Source organism: Nyctibius grandis, chromosome 3 (assembly GCF_013368605.1).
Source record: "Nyctibius grandis isolate bNycGra1 chromosome 3, bNycGra1.pri, whole genome shotgun sequence".
Taxonomy (NCBI): domain Eukaryota; kingdom Metazoa; phylum Chordata; class Aves; order Nyctibiiformes; family Nyctibiidae; genus Nyctibius; species Nyctibius grandis.
The window spans coordinates 18,464,595-18,490,252 of record NC_090660.1 but is presented as its reverse complement, the minus strand read 5'-3'; the positions used below and the strand labels follow the sequence as shown (position 1 = coordinate 18,490,252).

Here is a 25,658-nt window from a genome sequence, read left to right as displayed (position 1 = left end):
AACCTTGCAAGAGAGGTCAAGGACAACAGAAAGGGCTTCTTCAAATACACTGCAGGTAAAACCAACACTAGAGGCAATGTAGGCCCACTGATGAATGAGGTGGGGGCCCTGGAGACAGAGGATAAAAAGAAGGCGGAGTTACTGAATGCCTTCTTTGCCTCTGTCTATACTGCTGGAGGCTGTCCTGAGGAGCCCCGGACCCCTGAGGCCCCAGAAGAAGTCAGGACAGAGGAGGAATCTGTCTTGGTTGATGAGGGCTGGGTCAGGGACCAATTAAGCAACCTGGACGTCCATAAATCCATGGGCCCTGATGGGATGCGCCCGCGGGTGCTGAGGGAGCTGGCGGAAGTCATTGCTAGGCCACTCTCCATCATCTTTGCTAAGTCGTGGGCAACGGGAGAGGTGCCTGAAGACTGGAGGAAAGCGAATGTCACTCCAGTCTTCAGAAAGGGCAAGAAGGAGGACCCGGGTAACTATAGACCGGTCAGCATCACCTCCATCCCCGGAAAGGTGATGGAACAACTTGTTCTTGGTGCTGTCTCTAGGCACATCAATGATAGGGGGATCATTAGGGGCACTCAACATGGCTTCACCAATGGGAAGTCATGCTTAACCAACTTGATAGCCTTTTATGAGGACGTAACCCGGTGGATAGATGATGGTAAAGCTGTGGATGTGGTCTATCTTGATTTCAGTAAAGCGTTTGACACTGTCTCCCACAGCATCCTCGCAGCTAAACTGAGAAAGTGTGGTCTGGATGATCGGGTAGTGAGGTGGATTGTGAACTGGCTGAAGGAAAGAAGCCAGAGAGTGGTGGCCAATGGGACAGAGTCCAGTTGGAGGTCTGTGTCTAGCGGAGTCCCTCAAGGGTCGGTACTGGGACCAGTTCTATTCAATATATTCATTAATGACTTGGATGAGGGAATAGAGTGCGCTGTCAGCAAGTTCGCTGATGACACAAAACTGGGAGGAGTGGCTGACGCACCAGAAGGCTGCGCAGCCATTCAGAGAGACCTGGACAGGCTGGAGAGTTGGGCGGGGAGAAACTTAATGAAATATAACAAGGCCAAGTGTAGAGTCCTGCATCTGGGCAAGAACAACCCCATGTACCAGTACAAGTTGGGGACAGACCTGTTGGAGAGCAGCGTAGGGGAAAGGGACCTGGGGGTCCTAGTGGACAGCAGGATGACCATGAGCCAGCAGTGTGCCCTTGTGGCCAAGAAGGCCAATGGCATCCTGGGGTGTATTAGAAGGGGTGTGGTTAGCAGGTCAAGAGAGGTTCTCCTCCCCCTCTACTCTGCCCTGGTGAGGCCGCATCTGGAATATTGTGTCCAGTTCTGGGCCCCTCAGTTCAAGAAGGACAGGGAACTGCTAGAGAGAGTCCAGCACAGAGCCACAAAGATGATTAAGGGGGTGGAACATCTCCCTTATGAGGAGAGGCTGAGGGAGGTGGGTCTCTTTAGCTTGGAGAAGAGGAGACTGAGGGGTGACCTCATTAATGTTTATAAATATGTAAAGGGCAAGTGTCATGAGGATGGAGCCAGGCTCTTCTCAGTGGCATCCCTTGACAGGACAAGGGGCAATGGGTGCAAGCTGGAACACAGGAGGTTCCGCATAAATATGAGGAAAAACTTATTTACAGTGAGGGTGACCGAACACTGTAACAGGCTGCCCAGAGAGGTTGTGGAGTCTCCTTCTCTGGAGACATTCAAAACCCGCCTGGACGTGTTCCTGTGTGATATGGTCTAGGTAATCCTGCTCCGGCAGGGGGATTGGACTAGATGATCTTTCGAGTTCCCTTCCAATCCCTAACGTTCTGTGATTCTGTGATTCTATGGAACAAGACTAAACGTTCCTATGCTATCCCTCTTATTGTCCAAAGGTTATACTGAGTCTATCCATTGCAACACGGGACTCGCAGTTTTTTCCTTACTTGGGTGAGGGACAATGATTCTGGCAGTATCTGTATAGCTGGAAATTTTTTATATAAACCTTACCCTTTTCATCTAGGTACAACACTTGCTGCTATACAAGCCCGTGTAAGATATTTTTCTAGCTCCTGAGCTCACTGGGGCCCATTATAGCTCACATCTCTTCAGTCGAAGAATGGTTTTTAACTGCTATTTTGCATCAGGCAGAGAGTTTGTTCACGACGATGGCTGCTGTTGCCAGAGCTCCCTCTGGTCCTTCCTCTCCTGTTACAACTCCTGCACTGGATCATTTAAGTCTCTGCATAAACAATTTGCTACCAAGTGTTCAGCAGAATCGTTGGGATTCTGCATGCAGTATTTTGGAAGGATTAGGTCAGCATAACTAAAGACATTATGCTTCCTAAGAGTATCACATCATTTCAAGTTTAGTAACACAGCAGTCTAACAGCATAGTGCAGCTCTGCCAGTTAAGATTTATAGGAACAACAGTTCTGCAATAAAACAAAAAAATACCAGTAGCACATAGGTCTAATCAAAATGCTAAGCATAAGCAATCTGAATCTTCTTCTGGAAGATCAGGCTATAAGGTCCCTCAGCACGTGCTGACTTTTGGGCCCTATATAGGAACCTTGAGACAATCTTAAGATATACAGCTCACAGGGTCGTAGTTGCAATGTGACTGCTCTAGTCGAAAAGGTTTCTCTTCTACTGCTACTATTTCTAAACATTAAACAGCATCTAAATTAAAAAAGCCACAACATCTTTTGAGCAGGTGTGTATCATACATGGTCTCTGCAAAGGAGACCTGAAATTGTGTATTTTTTCAGGAGCTGAACAAAATACATTCAAGTGTTTCAGATTAAGATGAGATTAAAGTTGTGCTACATTCAAGTGTTAGATTACAGTAGAACTATGCTGGAGCTTTAAAAAAATACAATTGGATTGTTTGATTTTTGTTTTGGCTGATTTTGTAGCATGTGACAGACAGCAGTAGCTTTACTAAAAGTTAGCTTATTTTTTGTTCAAATAGCAAAATAGTAATGGAAATCAGTAAATTTACTGCAAGGTGTCTCAGCTGCTTTCGGGTATACTCTAAAGCAAACACAAACGTTCCTAGCAAATTGTTTTTACCTCCTGCCTTAGCACAGAACTGCCTCCTTAATGAAGTATCTGTCACACTTCCTCTGCTGCAGGTTCCCAGTGTCCAACAGAGTTGTCCCAAATTCCAATAGCATAGACTCTGTGACTGTGATCCACCCTCTCAGATTTGGTTATTCTATGAACTATAAAGCCTGTTTTTGCAGGAACCAGTATTGAGACAACACCCTCCCCAGCTCCAGCTATGATAACCCACCTGCACTAGAAACCCGTATGTTCTAGACTGGCTTATAATTTCTCTCCCACTTGCACACTCATCACCCTTGCTGCCAAATACCTCTCACTTAACTGCAGGCCCACGATGGAAGAGAAAAATGACAACATTATCAAGTCTGTACAGTATTTAAAAAAAAACCAAAACAAAACAGTTGTAGTTTCAGTTACAGCAATGCAAAATAACTGCTATGTTAGTCAACAAACAGCTCTTCCCTCCCAAGCCCATATCATTTCTAATAGCAGAAACCACACGTGATATAAATAATTCTAGGCCAGATTCTGGGAACACATTTCACAAAGAGTCTGCAGGAACTTTCATTCTCATCTCATCTGCCTGGCCACGGCCAATGCCTGCCCCTAACATGTTCTTCCTAACACACTGCCATACTCTAAAAATGAGAAAGTGAGAATAACTTTAATATCACCTTTGCCAACTGATTTGTGAAGGCTGAATGAGTTCCCTCCAGCCAAAAATGTAATAAAACAAAACCAAACTGAAAAGAGGACTCCTTAGAAGAAAGTTTACCTCAGCTGTAATGGTCATAAAAGACCAAACTTTTCATAGTCAAGAAGCCAAATTTCAAACCAGTGCAGTTCACACTGAATTTTTTACTACTTTATCACAAAACATAATGTACAATACCATTGTCTTTTGAGCAACTTGAGTCAAATCATTTTCATCAGCTTCTGTTTCCAGTGGCTACCAGGCTATAAATTTTGATTGCTGGGCCTTTTGAAACAAACCCATCTTTTCCCTGGAATGCAGCAACTGGCAAAAGGATACAAAGAAGAAAGACCTGCGGACGTCATCTAGGTGGAGCTGTCGAAACCGAGTTATATCAGTTGCATAAGCAAAGTTGAAAACGGCAAGCTGGAAAGACAGCAGAAGAAACCAATACCGAGTATTAACTCATGCACTTTGATAGAACCACCACATTTTTACTGAAATAAACCTACTTCCCTACCAGCTGTTATCAGAGTAGTATTATGACGAGGACTGCAAACTTTTCCCATATTTTCGTTATACTTTAATGAATCTGCCAGAAAGATTGTACAAGTGAGATGATCAAACGAACAGTGGAGCTTCCGCTGTTACCTACACTGAAAATGAACTTCTATGCCTTAGACTTATCATCATCTTTTTTCATCATAAATATTCCTCCTACACATATGCAATTCCACTGCTCACATGAGCATGTGTCTGAAGACCCACAGAAATAAAAGACTAATTATCCTCAGTTGACTTATGTTGTAAGTGAGAATACTAAAATATTCTCCATCTTCTTCACCCAGCTCTCAACACAACATCACTTGAGCTGGAGAGAAATTGTCTTCATGGAGTTTAAGAGGTCAATGAACTCCTTTTCACTGGGCAAAAGAAGAAATTCAAGTAATAGATACTCAACACTGACAACATTTTAATTAAAAAGAATCTCACATCATCAGAGAACTGAGATGGATTCTCTAATACAAGATATACTTTGTGGCATATATTAACAGGCATTCTAGAGATGATTTCTCTAACCTAAAAACAGGAAGCATAGGTAAGCATTATTCTTCCTTTCACTTGAAACCAGAAGTCAAATGATGTACAGGGAGTGATAGAAAACTTAATTACAGCTTACCTATGTTCTTTTCATTTGCATTTGATTAATACAGCGTTCATCACTGTTTAATACTGCTTTAATAGAATTTTATTTTAAAACAAACAGAACATCAGACCACCATCAGACAGGCAAGCATCACAGATGCCTTGTTTCAAGATGCAAAAGGTAGAGTGGGTTCTAGAGTCGAAGAGAAAGTACATCCCACAGATGACTCTGCTGTGCTAGAAACCTCTGGTTGTAATCATGGCCTCACGCTAAGCATACATTTTTACATTCAGATTCCTTCTCTATCACTTAAGATGCCACAAAACATGCTCACACAAAATATCATATCTATAATTAGCATAAATAAAAAGTGATTCCCGTTTTCATTTCTGATACTCACCCTTGAATTGGTAAAGCCTGTTCTCTCTCAAGTTTTAAAACTGTCTCCCTTGCACGAGAACCAGAAAACCCCAGTATGTGTCAGGTCCACTCTGGTGACTGCCTTGGCTCAGATTTCACCTCCTGGCACTTCTCTCTAATTATTATGAGCTGCAAAAGGAACTGTAGATGTGTACGGCTACTTCTCTTACCAGTGACTCTGGCCCCTCCCACACACCCTCACCCAGGTTCTCTGTGACCTGCACCAAGGACAGCACATTTGGAAGAGGTGGGGGAGAGCTGTGCTAGACACCTGCCTGGCTCCGAGCACCCTGATGACTCTGCAACCAGCACTTTGGATCTAACCAAATCAATGGCATAGCCACAGTTTGTTAAACCCTTGAGCTAATCTAAAAGCCAAGTAGCAGTGTGAGCAGCACAGGCTTTGAAAATTGCTGACAATATACTAAATTTTAAGGTGAAAGAAGTTGCATTGATTACAAAACTCCCCGTCCAGGCAAATATGAGAAGGTGCTAGTTCCAAGTTAGTCTCTGGCTCCTTGTCTGTCTAATCAGAAATAAAATGCCGTCCTTTAAGAAAGAGTGGAAGGACAAGGTCAAACTAAGATTTCTGGTATTTCCTATGGGTCACTTCAGAAATCAAGTTATTTCTGTTTAGCCTCTCACTCATGACTCTGCCATCAGAATAAAAAAAGTGCAGTGACGTTGTACTCATCCTAAAGAGTTACTGTACCTTGTGCTGAATTAGCACTACACTTGACAAACAGAGCTTTGTAGCCTACAGAACACACCACTAAGTCAAACTGATTTCCTGCATTCCTAGAAATGGCTCTAATGTGGAATATCTTCAATAATATAAGTTACATATCTCTTTTACAAGGTCACATTCCTATTTCATAAAACAGCTGATACTGGCTTCCCAAACTTAAAGAAATGCAAAGTGTTGCTCTATGAAAACCACACAGAATATTTATTATATCCTAAAGAAAAAAAAAAATAAAGATAAAGCTGATAGTTAACCTGATATAGCTATCTGGAGCTGTTACCTTTGGTTTGAGTGAAAGACCATAGTGCTGCAGTGCTTCTTGCTCCATATTTATCCACACAAACATCAAACCAGACAGCACCAGTGGAAACAGAGCTTCGTACCTGAAGAGTAACATAATGACCATAGTAAGTGCAGTCACTGACAATTATTTAACATCAAATACCGACTTGTTTCTTTTCTTTTTTTTTCTTCACAGAAATGATACACCAAAGACCTAGTGGCACTCTCCCCTTTCTCTCCCAATTTCTGAGGAGTATCCCACACTTGGCTGGTTGAAGTTTAAAGCCATACAATAATTAAATGGTAAAAGTAGGAGAAATAGAGGCTGCTTCAGCTTTGTCATGTTTTGCACTCATTTTCTCATTTGATAGATGTCACAACACTGGGTGAGTGCCCTTTGTGTCATGATTAATTTTAACAAAACTAGAATAAAATTAAAAAGAATCAGGAAAAAAGAATCACATTTGGCACCCACTTTCTGCAAAATGGAAAATTTTGTAATGAGAGCTATTTGGAACTGAGGGGTTACAGTCCAATCTAGACAGTGACTAGAGATTGTATCTCTTTAGGACCTAATCACACAAACTCATTCTGGTGACTAGTTCCAAGGAGAAAGGCATCTGTATAACAAAAAGAGCATTAATAAAAATAAATAATAATAAAATAATAATAAAAAGCATAATAAAAAGAGCATATTTCACTGATTCTCCTTTTCTTTACTATATAGCAATCCACTGCAATAGCAGCATCAATTCACGCTGTAACCAAGGCTGCTAAGCTGTTCCAGCTACACCCCCAATCTCAGAAGAGTACTTCTGGCTCCTGCAGAACTCAAACATAGCAAATTATGAGTGTACTTACGTAAGAGGTTAAAACCCTCAGATAACTTAGGGGGACAGATTGTCATTGGATAATATTAGTTTCTCCCTACCCTCTAAGTCTCAGTTGCACTTCATGGCGCCTTCTCATGTTTTTTTTCTTTCAGGATAAAAGTATAATACTGACACTGACTGTGACACTAATACTGACAAGATTGTAAATTTTTTCCTCATTTTTTTTCCTCCATGAAGACGCACGCACTTATTTGTCTAAAAATAAGAAAATTATTGCAGTTAATCTTGGTATTGCTTGTCGTGCCTCCCCACTAGTGTAGCTACAAAGCAGTTTCAAACTGGAACAAAAAATTTTGGTCAGACATTTCTGCTTTAATTATCACAATGACAAGCAGTTAAACATGAAGACGACAGCAGCTGGGCTGTCAGTAACAAAAGTACCTACAATCCTCACAGTGGTCTCCACTTGCCTACAAATTGAATCTCTTGAACTGAGTCGGTGACAACCGGTTGTATGCAACCACGCTCTTCAGGTGGCTTCAATACTTCCACTTAACTGCACCTAGAGAGGTGCTGTAATTAAGTACCTGGGCAATGCACTGGGTCATCGTTGCATGGTATAACAGAGCACTGAGGAGAGAAACACTGGATACTTTTGGCACTGAGTGCCTTGTTTTTGCTATGATTCGTTGTTTTGTTTGGGTTTTGATGTTTTTTGGTGTTTTTTTTTGTTAGTGGTTGTGTTGGGTTTTTTTTTTAAAGAATTGTTCCAAAATTTGTTGGTCTCTCTGAACACTGTAGGAAGACAGCGGAGAGCTGTCAGCGTTTAAGTGGTCTGGTGCAGGGCCAAAATACAAAGAGGGAGGTTACCAGTCTCAGAGAGAACAACTTTCATGCTTTATCCAGTAGCCAGGACAGGCTAAGAAGGTTAAGTGTAACAGTGTGTGTGCGGACAAGAGTAAGATTAGGATCAAAATCTTAATGGGGAAGTGGGAGGAAGGGGAGGCAGGAGATTAAAAATAAGATGCTTCATCTAAAATGAGACTATACACAAGAGGCAGCTATTGCAAAATGTCTGCTGCAAGATATTTTATACCACTTAATTTTCCAGTGTAATTAAATCCAGAGAATAAGTGGGAGGGCAGGCAGAAAGAATGGTTCCTATACTCCCCATTAATTGTGCTCTTAAAAGCTACTGAGTCCAGAAAAAAAAAGGGTTGGCTGACACAGTGTTTTCTTCATTTACAACCTCCAAGGAGTTTTCTTTTATTCAGAAAGAACCAAACCCTACTCTTTATGGGGACTAGCATCCCTCTGAAAAAAATTACTTCCATGAAAATCTCTCTGAATAAAATTTTCCCTCATTTTAGGTCTACCTGTTTCCTGTCGCATGTCATTTAAGCCGTAACTAGACACTAGTTCTGAGCAGCTGGGAGAGAAGTTATTTTCTTTTGCTTGTGAGCAGAAAAGCATATGCCAAAACATCAAAAGACATAAACTAAACCAGACTTTCTAATTTTGGTGCAAGATTGTTTGAATACATACCCTTCCAGCCACTGCTTGGCCTAGCTGAAAGGAATGTCAACAAAACAGTGTTTCTAATACAAGGAGGAACACAGAAGTTCCCCTGAAGTTTTGTTTAGTAAACTAAACAAGGAGATAAATGGTGAGACTACAGCTGGAAGCACACGTTACACCTTTAACAGAAATGTTCATGCCCTTCAGCAGTTTCACATGTCACCCTTGCTTTTCATATGTAAGACCAATACAAACAGAGTAAGAAAGAAGTACCCTGTGCTGAGGAGCAGGTAGGTGGACATCAGGGAGAGCAATATGCTGAATAGTCGCTGAAAGAGAAACGTGGGGCTCAGTAACGGCAAAACCGAGGAAGAAACTGCAATAAAAAGAGATCTGTCAGTCACTACACACAAGACATTTCATCCTTGGTAGCAAGAAAACATTCTTCAAATCATGACACTTTATGTACAGAAATTCAATACTGGTCATATATGCCCTTCTATTTTCAGAAGTTACTTTTGCTAAAGAAAACCCAATGTTTGGAATGCTTAATATTTACCAAAGGTAAGTTTTAGTCCTCTATCATTTTAATTCCCTGGCTTTCTCTCTCACAGCATTTACAATTTCTCATGAACTGACGTTAATAAGTCCTTAAGATAATGCAGAAGCACTACTGCAAAAAACAGTCAAACTCGACCGTTTAATAGTACTCTGAGAACCACTTACTGTGGCCCTGAAGACCTCTGGCAGTTCAAAGACTGGGGTTACAGAGCCACTGCTCCACTGGATTAGATTAGGAAACCTGCCACGTTTTGAGGTGCAACTGAAAATACTGGTAGGAAAGATACAGAAGCTATCAACTTACTAGCTTCTCTACTTGAAGGCTTTAAAACAGGAATATTTAAGGAATTACAGGGGACTTATCTGTCATGATTCATGCCTCTTGGTTTCAACTAGTAATGCATTTCTCTAATGCAGGTGTGGGATCTTAAGAGTTGCATGTCACTCATTAGTGTGGTCCATTGCTCAACTGCCCAGTCAGCCCTGGTTAGCAGAGTCTGTGCTGCCCCTAAAGAGACTCCTCTAGCTGGGAAACTTCTGCAGGTGAGGACAGGGCCCACCAGTTTGCAGGAGGTGAGGAAAACTGGGAAGTGAGGAAATGGGCTACTGGAAGAGTGAATAAAGAGGAAGAAAAGCAGAGAAAAAGTAGCCAGTGCTTCAAGCAAGGAAAGGGAGAAGGAAAAGTACTGCTGTGATTTAATCTTTAAATCTGATTTTTTTAATATGAAAATTGTATGTGTTTATAAAGAAGTGTGCTGACAAATAACTTTGGTGTGATTCTTCATTGTGGTGTAGCGCCCTTACATTACTGAATCATTCAAAGACTGCATCAACAGTAAGTCATAATTAATAATCACTCCATTAAGGAAACAGAAATAAAACTATAATGTATGGAAAGTGCTCGCTTGTGCTTATTGTCATAGTATACGTTAATATTTATAGCAAACCTATCAACAAAAGAGAGATGAGGCTGTTTCTAAAACCTGTGGGTCAGTATGTTTTATTTCCTGGCTTTCAGCCTTGGCCACTGCTACAATTACAGAATAAGTGACTTCATTTCAAGGGTGCTCCAGCCTTTCAGCATCACTTGTAGCTTTTTATACCTAAAGAAGGCCTGACTCAAGGAGGAACTCCAGGGACCTCACCAAAAGTCAGAACGGCTGGAAAGAAATTCAGCGTGGCAACTGGCCTCTGTGAATGACACTCAACACATCAGATGTGCATCACACTGAGAGCAATCATAGATGAGAACAGATGAGTAGCTGGTAGGTGATAATTAGCCTTTCACTTCCATATCTGATGTAACACATCAGATATTAAAAATCGAAAGACCTGCAGGTTTCTGGCTGACCTATAACAAATCTCTGTATGTGTCCCCCACACACAGCTGTGACACTAAATTCCTCAAAATTTGGCAAGTTGCTATGACAGATTTACACTGATGAAAACATAATATACATTCATTTATAAATATCTGCTAACATAAAGATGGTTCTGAAGAACATGGGAAGCAGCTGGATTAACTTTATGCCTCCTGGTTTTACCTCTGTGTTTGTGGTTAATGTACACTGCATGAAGCATATAATGTAACAGCTAAAGCTAGCTGGACGCAGGCCTGCAGGAACCCACCCATCACTAATTCATTTGCCTGGTTTTCCAAAAACCAGTCTTTCTTCAAAAAAGTAATTTTAGGCCTAAATTAAAACTTTAAACAAGGTAAGCTTCATATTAATCTGAATGAATAGCTGGGGAGGGGGAAACAATTTGCTAGAAAACTTCAGAAGTCTCATTATCATACTGACATGATAATATTCATATCAGTATTATTATGAATAAACACTGATAACTGTGTGTTTACGGTTATATAAATACACGCAGAGGTGTAAAATGAGAATTCAATAAGTAACAGTACCGTTCTTCCACAACTAAGCAAAAAGATGAGCAGGAGTTTAACCACCTGTAATGCCACCAACCTTGGAAAAGCTACAGTAGACCTTGGTAACTTAATTCTTATGGTGCCACATTTGTGGTACACACTAGTGACAAGGCAGATGCTAGTTGTGCTTATGGTAGTGACAAGGCATTTCTCTCCAACAGGAGTATTGAGGACATGTTTGATGCCTTAGCTTTTTACCTGCTAAGTTCTGTGTTTAATTACGTAGAGCAACTTCAGCAAGCTAAAGCTCCCACCTTGTATATCACTTAAAATGATTACTTCCAGCCTGAAGGACTTTGCTAAAATATTCAATACTACCGTGGCAGCAAGTAGACTTCTTGGGTACATACAGTTTACTTCACTGTTAGCTTTATTTTCATCATAGAAACATCATCCACAGCAAAAAGAATTTCTAATATACTTTTTCCTCATAACTAGACCTCTCTGCCTGAATAATCTCTTAGACGAAAAAAGTTTTTCTCTCATCCTTACACAGGAGAGAAAGATAACCTTTATCCTCAATTCCTGCTTCAGTAAGCCAAGCAGCACATCGTTGATTTCATCGACTTTACAACTGCAAGGAATTCATCCATGCAGAGATCCCCACTTAGCTTAGCAGGTTATGAAGAGTTAGGAAAGCATGATGGAAAGGAAAATGCTCCAAAGAAAACCACATTACAAAGACAACATTGCTCAAACACACACTGATCACAATCAGTTGTATGAATCTTGAATCCATTTGCTCAAACGGAAGTCGGATTGCTAAAACTGACAAGATCTGCTTAAGTTAAAGCAATGTCACCAGTACAGGAATGTACAAGACATCCAACAACTAGATAACAAGAGTCATAATTCTTCCTTTAGACTATGTTTAAATTCCTGGTCTTGACTTTTAGCAAAGAACTGCTATCAAACTTTGCATGAGATATGTTTAGCTCTAAAACAAACTCCACATTTCAGATCACTCAGGGATAAACAATGCTTAACATTTTCTAATGGAGCCCTACAGAAATTATTTTATAGCTGAAATTCGAAAAGTATTGCTTTACTGTATTCCATAATCCCAGTGACAATTACATTTGCTCTGTTTAATGATCCTAAAATTTTAATCTGAGATTGGTGAAAAATCCAGAGACTTGTAAATTGTTTTTTTCTTTAATGATTAGGTTCTAACAGATATCAAACATACATTAGCATCATTACTTCACAGGTATTTTGCAAGGCAGCTCTGAAAACCACTTCCATGCCCCAATGGTCTCCGCCATCAGCTGCAACTTGAAGTTTCTATTGAAATACTGCAACAACCTTTCCTCACTTCCCTATGCTTAGCTGGACTGCTTGCAGAACATCTCAGATCACCCTTCTCTGGCCCCAAGTAAAACAAAAAGGGACTTTATACCATTATATCCCTAAAAAGGGTCTTCAGGATATTCAGAATATTCAAAACAAAAGATAAAGCTACCTGTAAATAAAAGTTGTTTGCATTTTATTACAAATCTACAAAGAAGTAATATTTTAGAAAACTTTCTAACACATTCTTCAAAAAAGTGAACACATGGAAGAACTATTAGAAGTCAAATAAAGGAATATGTGCAAAAGTAAGATGTTAATAAAAAAGTGTCACCGCCTCCCACCCAACCCCAAAGCCCACAAACTATCAGCATACAAGTTTGGGAGGGAAGATGCTCTTACCTAGAGTCATCCAGCTAATAATTTGATTCAATACAGGCAATCCCTGTTTGTTCTTAAGACTGTCATGGGTACTGCTCACAACATATGTCGAAAGTGCTATACTCAACATCTACAAAGAAGAAATCAGACAATGAAACACAATTAATGTATGGATCTCTGCCATCCCATACTAAGTATGCAAATACGCTTTAGAGATGCATAAACACCTCATCTGAAACAACATAAGAACAGGAAGTCTGATATGTAGTGTTGAGTATTTCTAGCTGTTTACAATTTCTGCCTTTTTAAACTCTTTTTTTTGTAATTCTTATTTATTTGTGCTATTTTTAAATAGTTTAAACAAGTGCCCTGGATCACTGATTTGACATGATATGCTCTTTGTCAAGAGTAACTACCTAAACACTCATGCAAACCACAGAAATCATATACCCCCAGTTTTTCAAGGAGCGCTTGTCCTCAAACAGCAACCATGAAGAACGAGCAGAACCTCTGGCTTTGCTGCAGGATCAGGTACAGAGTGAAGGGGAAGGGTAGTTAAGGCAAGAGCTCTGCATGGGCAGCACAGCTCCTGTGAGAAGAGATAGCAGCAGCAGGGCAGATTGGAAGTGGATTTTAAGAGATGGAAAGAAGCTGCAATCTTAGCAGACTTTTCAAATGAAATTGTCTGAACCACCTCAAGCAGAGCCCTTTGCCTTGGAGAGGCAGTGATGCTGAAGAGGGTTTTTTTTTCTTGATTAATTCAAGAGGCATCATTCAGTCATCAAGTAGGTGCAAAAAACCTTAGGAAAATTACCCCACGAGTCAGTTATTTTTGAAATATGACAATTATCCAAGAAAATGGTTGAGCCAAGTTTTCAATTACTGCTATTTATTCACAACTCCGCAGTTCTACTAAAAGGCAAATCAAGCATGCACGGTACTTTGCAAATGTGCTTTAAAACTGCATTACAAGATACAATTGCTGTTGTGGCTTTTTTAGTGGAAAGCAACTACACAGTGTTCACATCCATCACTTTTTACCATATGAATAGCTGCCATTCCCCTGCCAGACACAGCAATACCTAATGGTACCTGCCCAGAGGATACACTCAGCAGTCAGCATCATGTTTTGGCCCGGTTTCACAGGTGCTCAGTATCTGCTGCTTCTATTTAATTTCAGGCCACAAGAAGATGTAACTTGTATTTCTGTGCGACATCAACAAGCTAGGTCAAAGTATTAAGCCTCCAAAAGCTCAGGGAATTGGCCCCTTTAGACCTCTGATGTTTATTTGGGATTCTTTTGCTGTATTCAGGCCAGATCTCTTCCCTTTGATATATCTTTTCAACTTCTTTCAGTATCATGAGCTCTGGTAATCCCTCTGCTATCCCCTAACCACTGGTGAAGTCACTTTGCACTCACTTTGTGTCATCTCCCATAATATACCTTGTGCCTCAGAAGACTTGTGATGACCTGGGCATGTTAGTAAACCCAATTCACAGCTGCTAGATCTATGCCAGTGTCCAGGGAAGGGCTCAGCATCTGCTTTTGAGACTCCTGTGTTTAAGTAATGCTCAAACTGCTCCCAGCTTTCACCAACACCTCCAGGACTGTGGAACAGAACAGAAGCAACTTGGAGATGCAAACTGAGGTCTCCAGCTAAGAATCTGTCTTCTTTCCTGCTTCACAACCTTCTTTGAAGTTCAGAGATTACTCTTGAGCAGCTTAAGAGCTGGCCTCTGAGAAACATTCATCCGTAGGTCACAGCTAAAAAGAGGAAACCAAGGGTGACATCTGCAGTTCCAACACCTCTTCACCAGCAGCTCTGGCTGGGAGCTCTCCTAAGCATCTAACATGATAACAATCCATAGAGGGAATGGTAGGAGAACCAGCACCATCAGCTGGACACTGTACAAGGCTGGTTGAAAACACTCCTTCTGTCCCCTAGTTCTGCTGATATGACATGGATTCTTACTGTTTATTTCTCCTCCTGATTTAGAGAAGGACACTAATAAACTGACCACCTTGGATCCACATGAAATTCAAGCCTCCTAGGACTAATAACTTGGCCCAATATTATCAACCAATGGAAACAGCAGTGGAAAAATTGGACTTCACCCATGAAATTGCTGGCAAAGAGAAACTGGTGTTCTCTCCAACAAAAAAATTAAGTTGTATAGTAAGCACTGCCGCAGCCTAGCTGATGGATTATAAATAACGCCTGTTTTCACCATTCCTGAAGCCTTAATGACTTCTCAAAGATCACAGAATCATAGAATCATCTAGGCTGGAAAAGACCTTTAAGATCATTGAGTCCAACCGTAAACCTAACACTGCCAAGTCCACCACTAAACCATGTCGCTAAGCACCACATCTACACGTCTTTTAAATACCTCCAGGGATGGTGACTCCACCACTTCCCTGGGCAGCCTGCTCCAATGCTTGATAACCCTTTCGGTGAAGAAATTTTTCCTGATACGCAATCTAAACCTCCCCTTGCACAACTCGAGGCTGTTTCTTCTCATCCTATCACCTGTTACTTGGGAAAAGAGACCGACACTCACCTCGCTAGAAGACAGAAGTAGCATTAACCAAAAGACAATGCTCTCTTTGCCAAACAAAATTTAGCAAAAAAAAAAAAAGTTATTCCTGCTCTAATGTTATCAAGAGAAAACCTGAGAAACTCTTGGCAATTTTCAGAAACTTTAAGGGTGTAATTAATATCTTCTGCCTCAAGCAATGACATGTATAAAAACTTCAAAATTAGGTCTAAACATCATTGAAGCTTTTGTAACAGAAATGTAAATGTAACCATATGAAGTTACTCAGGCTTGCATTTTTACTTTTTAAAATTTCTTTATTTCTACACTTTTTCTGAAAAATCTTTTCGATCATGCTGTTTGGTTGTCTGCGGCTTTTTTGTTTCTTTAAGGCTAATACCCATGTTGGAAAACTACAGTGTGTAGGTACAAAAAACAGTGAATAAATGAGTAGCCTGTAAATGGCCTCTCAGATCCATACAGGCAATGCAATTCATACTCATTTGCTAAGGTGTACACTCTGTCCCATCCATGGGGAAACCAACACAAAAATACATAGTTCAGGACCGGAACAGAGGGAATTACCTTTTCTGTGGAGGACTACATGCAAACTGGTGTTTTTTTGCCTACTCTGAGGGTCTCTGCCAACTCAAGTTTCTTTTTGACCAAAATGAGAACAATTGATGTAATGGAACAATCCTTGTTCTTTACCAGGCATTATATCTTCACTACAGGCTAATTCCCAGATGGAAAATGAAGCTCACTTGGACAAGAAAGAAGAAAGCTGTCTTCAGAAGAGAAAAAAAATTCATCATAAGCACAACAAAAAGCCTAAGCTACACTGAATCCCTCTCTTTCTCTGACTGAAATAGGAAGAGAACTGACAAGGGAAGTGTCTTTATTCAGATGCAATTCCAAAATAATTTGTGAAGAACAACTCAGGCAAATAAGAACTGCTTGAGCCTTTGGGAAATATTATCTTATTTCTTGTATGAAAATGCATCTCATCCCAAATGAGCAGATGCAAAAATTTGAGGTGAGGTGAAATGAAAGATTTAAAAAAGGGTTCTTGCACCCAGACACTACCAAAATAAAGAGGAAAAGGATTTAAAAAAAAAAAAAGTCAGGGGATCCTGATCAGAGAAGTTTGGCCAGATCAATAGGTTTTTTTGCTAAAAGGAAAAAACCTAGAAACGCCAGCTATTTCTTCTCCATTGTGTAATTCAAAAGCTTTTAGTCAGAGCTGAACCTACAAAAGATGTTAGCAGAATGGCTAAGGAAATCCCCAAGACAAACCACGAGTATGAGGAAGGGACAACACATTTTCCCTTCCACTTCAGTCAATACTTGGAGGAAAGTGGCACACAAAGAAAGACCTGTAGTAAATTAATCTATCATCTTCTCATTCCCCAAAATGAAGAAACATCAAACAACTCATATTAGTTTCCCGTCTAGGAAGGAACAACATTATCAGAGGAAAGCATAACCTCCAGTGACTGTCTCCAAACACCACATATGGGGGAGCTGCAAAAACTACTTTCAAGTAACCCCTTGTCAGATGCAAAGCAGGAATGTGATGGTGTGTGCTGACGTATATGAATGTCAGTACCCTGATCACTGTCTGCCATTGCAAAATAGGTATGTTTCATCTGACCAGAGGATTCATCTCACCCTTAAAACTGCCTGGGAGTTATAACTCAAAACTCATGTGTTCAAAATGCTCCAAAAGAGCATTTTTGAAGATTACCTGCTCCCCTGTCCCCACTGAAAACTCCAACTCAAAAGAAAAAGTAAAAGGAGAACAAGGGAATTCCATTGCCTAGAAACACTAGTCTTCTGACAAACATTTTCCTTCACATTCCTGTATGTTTCAAAACAACTAAATGCAACCTAACCTCAAAACAAGTAATTTACTTGGAAATGGGTAATGCCTCTGTAATGTCCTTTTTCCCCTCTAAGTCTGAATAATCTCCTCTCCCAATCCTTTCCTCACCCAGAGTGTGAATGGTGGATCCCATGTTTTCCATTCTCAAGTAAGCTTCTGAAATAAAAATCTAATAAAGACTAGTAATTAGATGTCACTATTGTAAAATATCCTCTGATTAAGGAGCAATTTGAGAACCTTTATGATCTTAAAGGTTGGGAGAAAAATGAAGATGTTACTCCCTGAACAAGCAGGCAGAACATTTTCATCTAATTAAGTATCTCAGGGCTCTGTGAGTGAATTTCCCAATTCTCTAAAGTTAGCTCAAGAATAGCCTGGCATTATTTTTGACTACAGATCTATTTCATCATCATCATCATTTGTGAGCTTCTCCACAGAGTTACACTGCATGAGATGTGGTGAGCTGACGTTGGCCAGCTGCCAGATGTCCACCCAGTTGCTCTCCCACTACCCCAACTAGTACAATTTGTTTTCAGGCATTCCAGTGAGAAATCCACTGCTGAGTATATACTGAAAATATCTCTCCTAAATGCTTAGAAAAGGAACCAATACCTCTTTTCCACAGTTAAGCTGGAATATTTAAGGGAAAACAGCACATTATCATAGAATCATAGAATAGTTTGGGTTAGAAGGGACCTTAAAGGTCATCTAGTCCAACCCCTCTGCAGTGAGCAGGGACATCTTCAACTAGATCAGGCTGCTCAGAGCCCCGTCCAACCTGACCTTGAATGTTTCCAGGGAGGGGGCATCTACCACCTCTCTGGGCAACCTGTTCCAGAGGTTATCCTCTTTTAGTTTAAAACCATTACCCCTTGTCCTATCACAACAGGCCCTACTAAAAAGTTTGTCCCCATCTTTCTTCTAAGCCCCCTTTAAGTACTGAAAGGCTACAATAAGGTCTCGCCTGAGTCTTCTCTTCTCCAGGCTTAACAGCCCCAACTCTCTCAGCCTGTCCTCATAGGAGAGCTGTTCCATCCCTCTGATCATTTCTGTGGCCCTCCTCTGGACACTCTCCAGCAGGTCCATGTCTTTCCTGTGCTGCAGACTCCAGAGCCAGACACAGTACTCCAGGTGGGGTCTCACCAGAGTGGAGTAGAGGTGCAGAATCACCTCCCTCGACCTGTTGGCCACACTTCTTTTGATGCAGCCCAGGATACAGTTGGCCTTCACACATTATACATGTGTGCATGCTCAGGTAAAGGCATTTTAAGCATTCATTATTCTTTTGCCTCCTCCTTTTAACCATTTTGAGCTCTATACCTAAATCACTGATATAATGAATGCATTGCTTAACTCAATAAGAAACTCTAGCACATAAGTCATAGCTAATAAAGCTGGTCCTAAAATAAACCCATTATCTTGTAATAAGCTTAAAAAAAATAAAAAGAGGACAGCAGACATGCAAGGTATTATTAGAATCTTAAAGGTTCTCTAGAACTTAATTAGCACCTACTATGAAAAGATCTACCTATTTCATGAAGCTATAAAGAAAAAAAATCTCAATCTTCCATCTGAAAGAGATTTAGCTAACAGAAAACCAGCTCAGTATCAGTCTCACATTGTTATTCAACAGCCAGAAACTGGGAAGAACTCCCTGAACCAGCAAGTCTGTCCTTAGTGTGCATGTGCAATTCCTGCAGAGGTCACTGGAGGTTACATACACAGACTGAAGGCAGGACAAACTCTCTGAACAGAGCATCAAAATGTGCATGCATATCTATGTATCAACATGCATAAATGTGCACAGGATGAGCTTTTGGGAACACAGCATTATGATATTTAAAAATGCATATTACCATGAGCACATGGTCCTCTTGAAATAGTCAAAGGGAAAACTCTTAGGAACAATCATTTTCTTCTTGGAAATTCTAGCCTTGGTAGGTTCTTAGAAAGTATGTAAAAATTTGCACATAAAAACTACACTCTAATATTCAGAATTACTGAAAAGTAGCAACTAACCTGAAAAAAATGTACTTTCAGATCTTCATTATTTCTGTACTGATTTTCTCTTTTACAAAGAGATGCCAATGAGAAGCAAGAGATCAAGAGAGTCAGCAAACCAGTCGTTATTCTGTAAAAACAAACAAAAGGACAATAAAATCCCACAAAATATCATCAAAAGGCTTAGGAAGTTTTCATAGAAGTGCTCTTCACTAATATGAAATAATTCATTACAGTATCAAGACTTAATACGCTACAGAAAAGTCAACATTCAGTTTTAGAAAAACAAAATCCAATCCAGAATCAAGTGTGGTTTGTTTTTTTTCCTGTAGTGTTTGGTTGTTTTTTTGGGGGGCAGGGGGATGGTGTTTGTGGGTTTGTTTGTTTGTTTGTTTGTTTTAATATAAGCTTGCCATCCACAAATACAGTTATGCTCTTTTCATGGCAGTGGCAAAAAAAAAAAAATAATCTCCATTTTGGCCATGTGTCTGATCTGTCACCCATTATTTTTAGGCACACTCGATTACCTCCAAATAATATTTTGAACAAAATAGTAACAGTGATAGGTGATCTAAAGTTAGTGGTTTCAAGGTTTGTCATACCACCATTACTATCAAATACATAGCTTTGTTTAAATGCAACAGCAAGACTAACAGGAAGATTGCCACTCATCACATAAACACAGGAAAAAAAATTTCTGCTTGGCATTACTGAGTAAATCTGCTAATTATGACACTGTTCCAAAACAATAGACATGATTCACTAAAAGATCAATACTAATATCACCTCCGATTGTCTCTCTTCAGTCATCAAACAAGCAGAAGAACTGTAAAGACGGTAGAAGTTTTTGCACATATTTCTCTGTCATGCTACCACCTTGATATGGAAGTAGTCAAATCATGCAGTCCTCACTTACACTTGTCCCTTGGCATCTCCACTGAGACACTACTGACAAAAATGTCCATTTATGACTGCTCTACTCATTGTGTTTTCTCAGACATAACACAAAAATGTACAAACACCTCATATTCAGTAAAATCAGGCTACACATGTATCTCAACAGCAATTTTCAAGTAATGATCTAACCAATACAGGAACACAGTTGCAGGCTACTCACTCAGAATGGAGGTTGGAAGGTATCTCTGGATATCAGTCTAGTCATACTCCCTACTCAAAGCAGTGCCAACTACAGCAGGCTGCTCAGGGCCACGTCTAGCTGGGTGTTGAATACTTCCACTGATGGAGACTCCACAACCTCTCTAGGGAACCTGTTCCAGTGCTTGACCTCCTTCAGCATAAAAAAACCTTTTTTCTTATGTTTAAATGGAATTTCCTGTATCTGAATTTTTGCCCATTTCTTGTCTCTTCACTGGACACTGAGAAGAATCTGTCTTCTTTACACTTCTCCCCCAGGCAGGTATTTATATACATTGATAAGATCCTCCCGAGTCTTCTCTTCTTCAGAATAACCAGTTCCACCTCTCTCAATCTCTCTTCCAGAATAAGCAGTCCCAGCTCTCGCTCACTGTCCTGTGACAGATGCTCTAATCCCTTACTCATCTCAATGGCCATTCTCTGGACCTGGTCCAGTATGTCCACCTCTCTTTTTCTGGAGAGTCCAGAACTGGACACAGCACTTTCAGATGCGTCTTGCCAGGGCTGAGTAGAGAGGAATAAATCACCTTCCTCATCATCATCCTGCTGATGCTAAGGATACTACTGGTCTTTCCTGCAATGGGCACATTGCTGGCTCATGGTCAAACCAGCTGGTCGCAGCCCATCCTGGTGCATGGAAATTATTTCTGCTCAGGTGCAGGACTTTGCATTCCATTTTTTGAAATTCATGAGCTTCCCATCTGCCCATTTCTCCAGCCTGTTAAGGTCCCTTTGAAGGGCAGCATGTCCACCTGCTGCATCAACCATTTCTCCCAGTTTTGTATCATCTGCAAACTTGTTGAAGGGCACATTCTGTCCCATCATCTAGGTCAGTAATGAAGATGTTAAAACAGTATTGGCCTTAGTACCAACCCCTGCTGTACACCACTACTAACTGGCCTCCAGCTAGACTTTGTGCGCTGATTACAATCCTTTGAACTTGACAGTTAAGCCTGTTTCCAGTCCACCTCACTGTCCACTGATCTAGCCTGTACACCATCAGTTTGTGTATGAGGGTGTTATGGGAGACAGCACCAGAATCCTTGCTGAAGTCAAAATAAAAAACATTCACTGCTCTCCCCTGGCTCACTGAGCCAGTCTTCTCATCTTAGAAGGCTACCAGGTTGGTCAAGCATAATTTCCCCTCCATAAATTCATGCTCACTACTCCCAATCACCTTCTTGTCTTTCATATGTTTAGAAATGGTTTGCTTCCAGGATTAGTTGCTTGAGTGCCTTTCCATGGATTGAAGTGAAGCTGACTGGCCTGTAGTACCCTGGATCCTTTGTCTTGCACTTCCTAAAGATAGCAGTGACAACATCTGCTTTCTTCCAGGCCTCAGGAACCTCTCCCACCAGCCATTGCCACAACTCTTCAAAGATTATCACAGTGACATTGGTCAGCTCCCTCAGCTCTCTCGGGTGTATCACATCAGGGCCCACAGACTTGTGCATGTCCAATTCATTTAAGTGTTCCCTAACCTGACCCTCTTCCACTGAGGTTATGTCTTCCTTACCACAGGTCCCAGCAGTCTGAAGGCTGGGGTTCCTGATGGCCAGTCTTACCAGTAATGATGGAGGCAAAAGAAGGCCTCATCCTTTTCCATGTCCTTTATCACCAGGTTCCCATCCCAATCATCAGCACAGCCACATTTTCCCTAGTCTTCCTTTTGCTGGTGTACGCTGTCTTGTTGCACTTTACATCCCACACCATATTCAACTCCAGGAGAGCTTTGGCTTTCCTAACCTATTCTGCATATTCAGACAGCATCTCTGTGTTCCTCCTGGGTCATCTGACCCTGCTTTCACCTCCTGTACTCTTCCTCTTTATAACTGAGTTGAGTCAGGAGCTCCCTGTTCGTACCATACAAGTTCTATTAATGTACTGAAGAAGTCCTGACCTGACATATAGTGACACTGCTCAAGAACAGATTTAATAAAGGCACCTATTTCTCACTGACACTCTAATTTCTCCCTCCTGTATCTTCTTCTCCTAGCATCTTTTTATCTTCAATATCCTGAAGTGTCACATATACCTATATTTTTAATTGTTGCTTCAAGCCTTTTCAGCTTCAAAACTCCCTTGACAAGATTCAGACAGGCACAAACTGTTTCAGAGGTACAATGTTTCATTAGAAGAATAAATAGGAAGACGTACAGCCTGGGTAAGGTGAACGTAAAGAAGTGTCAGGGAGGAAGATCTGGAGGCAATATAGTTCCATCTTATAGAATGATAGAATCATTTTGGTTGGAAAGGACCTTTAAGATCATCGAGCCCAACCATTAACCTGACACTACCAAGTCCACCACTAAACCACATCTTGATTTCTAAGCTGTGCTCAAATGTTCTAAAGAATAAAACAACCTCATTTTGGACCAGCAGAAATACATACATGTGTAGGTATAGCTGAGAGCAAATCCGTCCTGAATATTTCTAATGTGCCCAAGCATCAAGACTAAGACGGGTTTTCAACAGATAGATTTAAATCACAGTGAAAAATATTGAGGCAGAATGTATATATTTTGGAAATATCTGGGCTCATAATTCTATCTGCAATCACATATTACTGCTCAAATCCCATATTTTACTGAGAATCAGGCTCCTTGGCTCTGATGGGGCACAGTATCTTCTGCCAGACAGCAGAAGGAGCTGTTGCAGTCTAGGTCAATTCAAGTCTCTCTCTGCAATAACTACAATGATACCAAAAGCCTAATGCCTTCAGGCCAACCACCCGGATTGCATCCAGATATGAGAGAATGCTTGTATGATGAAAGAGTCACTCACAAGAGGAGAGGGACAGATGACAAAGATGTACTAAAAAAACTGCAAATCACCAACTGTAGATAAGCAACACCAGAAAGGAAAATGCAGAACAGAGAAGCAGAAATGGAAAAAGAAGAGACAAAGTAGACACTGAGGAAGAAGCAAGCCCTGCCTATCCGACTGAGTCTATTTCCCTGAATATCTCATTAGGTACAGAGTGCTATTCACAGATTATTCAAAATTAGATGGAGGAATTCTGAAAGATGCTGTTGAAGTATATTGCTTTTGAATAAATGTTCTTATTCACATATGTCAGTGCTATTTACCAGTGAAGCTCCTCCTTTAATGATGACCTTTATTTTCATGTAAAATTTGCAGATTTTTGTATTGTGAGAAATGTCTCCCTCAAGAGTAACGCAAAGAGCAGATGGATGTGGCAAAAGAATTAAAAGTCTATTCTCATTCACATTAGTGAATAACTGAGCTCTCTATAATGTTATTTAAATTCTGAATTTCAATACCTGTCTCAGCCAGATTTCGATAATACAATTCCTCACACATAAGAAGTCAACCTAAATTTTGAATATCAAGGAGAGAAATAAAAAAGTTTAAAGAACAACATGAGATTCTTACACCAGAGGAATGTTTGGTTCTCTTCCTACAACAGGCATTAAAGGAAATATTGCCAGGAGCATACAGAGAAGAGTCCAGATCAATGCTGTTGTCTAAAAGAAGAAAAACAAATGGGATTTTTTTGGAGATCATGCGGACAGACAATTGCCTAATCAGAAAAAAAATACTTCAGCGAACTACTAATGGCTACTAGCAACCCCCACAGGCAACCCCAACCCCGCCCCCCTCGGCATCTATCAATGGAAAAATTAACTGAAAAAAGGGCACAGGGTCATTGGTATTACAGCACTTCAATTTAATACAGAAAAGAATCTCATTTACACAGCTGTCAAAATCCTATGAAAGACAATGTGAATTACAGCTAAGCTTATACTTAAAAGCACTTTTTCAAAGCGTGGCCTTCACACCCATTGCAGTCACCAGAAAGCTGATGGAAGAAAGCAATAAAACTAATCTCATCAGAAGTTTGCAGCAGCTAACTAATCACCTGTTCTCTGGCAATATGGTAACATTTTCCAGTCTTTGAATCTGAATGCCATTTGATTTAACCACCATAATAGTCTAAGTAGTCCTCTAAATAGTTTGCTAGGAGGAAAAAAAAAAACACCTATCCCAGGTATTTTACTCTAAATAAAGACATTAAGAGATATATAATTTTAAGTTCTCAAGCTCAAGTCGGATTCAAGTTCCTGAAAGGAAATTTTCAGTGCTATAAAACATCTTCTTTGTATACCCAGCTTTAAGACAAGTTACTTCATTACTCAAATACAATAAAACAATTATGAATAAACAAATACAAGCTCCATCTTAACAGTTCTTGCAGAGCAAGACTTAGCAATTTGATTCCAAATTGTTTTAATTAAAATGTTAATGTTACCCCAGAACTCTAGGTTTTAGGTATCCTGTGAAATCAGAGGTGTTTGACTGAACTAACGGAAGAAATGGCCCTTATATTAAAGTTTGTGCCACTTCACACCCATATCTACAAAAGTGATTTTTTTTCCTGGGAAAAACAGCACAGAGAGCTGCCTCTGAGGAATGATGCGTGCCAGCTGATTGTAGACAATAACAAATTGACAAGCATTTTTCAGTTATCATAAAAATTTTTTTCAATAAATGATCATATTACTTAAATGGTGGCATGCACATCAATGCTTTTGTCACTGTGACAATTTGATAAATTAGCATTTTTTAGTTATCATTAACAACATAAAACTGATAGTTAACTCATAGCTACCTTGAAATTCTTAAGCAGTCTTATTACTTACCTTGTACAAGAGATGTACCCAGATCATATTAAACCCCCTTGCCTTGCTACATGCTGCTCATGACAGAGATCAGAATAAGAGCATAACTGAACAAGAATCTAAAGCAGCATTCCAAAGAGACTAGTCCCAACATCCTAAGACGCAATCAGCTGTTAACCATTTAAAATGCTCTTTTTAAGCAAAGCAATACAGTACCTTTGCTTGAACCCACAGCTGTATGATCACTGGCCAACCAGCAAAGACAAGAAGACCAATAGTAAGCGTAGAGCGGTAGAAAAAGCTGAAAACCTAAAAAAAGGGAAAAAATCCAACAGAAGACTGAAAAACAAGCACACTAATAAATAACTAATAATTCCTCAAAGAGGTATAATGCTAGCAATGAGATACTTTGCTGATATATATGGTAAAATACTTACTAGTATTTCAATTCCCAGTGTACAAATCAAGAGGAATCCTATAGACTGACTGATGTGAAGTGACAAGAGATTTGTGGCAAGGTCTTGAATAACAGGAAGTCTGTTCAAAATGATGGAACATGATAGTCATTATTTT

General features: G+C 40.2%; 1 protein-coding gene across 5 annotated transcripts in view; it reads right to left on the bottom strand.

Annotated features, from left to right (window-relative positions):
- PIGN (phosphatidylinositol glycan anchor biosynthesis class N) overlaps window positions 1–25,658 on the bottom strand; it is a 113,153-nt gene that overhangs the window by 16,771 nt on the left and 70,724 nt on the right. For all 5 annotated transcript variants that reach the window (XR_011047796.1, XR_011047797.1, XM_068396071.1 and 2 more), the window contains exons 16-23: window positions 25,523–25,622; window positions 25,302–25,394; window positions 23,839–23,930; window positions 19,306–19,417; window positions 12,885–12,993; window positions 8,969–9,071; window positions 6,343–6,445; window positions 4,090–4,176 (exon numbers count right to left, since the gene is read on the bottom strand). Coding sequence is in view for 3 of the 5 variants with exons in the window: in XM_068396071.1 (XP_068252172.1) it covers window positions 4,090–4,176; window positions 6,343–6,445; window positions 8,969–9,071; window positions 12,885–12,993; window positions 19,306–19,417; window positions 23,839–23,930; window positions 25,302–25,394; window positions 25,523–25,622 (799 nt within the window). In the remaining 2 variants the exon portion in view is untranslated. The remainder of the gene's footprint in view (window positions 1–4,089; window positions 4,177–6,342; window positions 6,446–8,968; window positions 9,072–12,884; window positions 12,994–19,305; window positions 19,418–23,838; window positions 23,931–25,301; window positions 25,395–25,522; window positions 25,623–25,658) is intronic.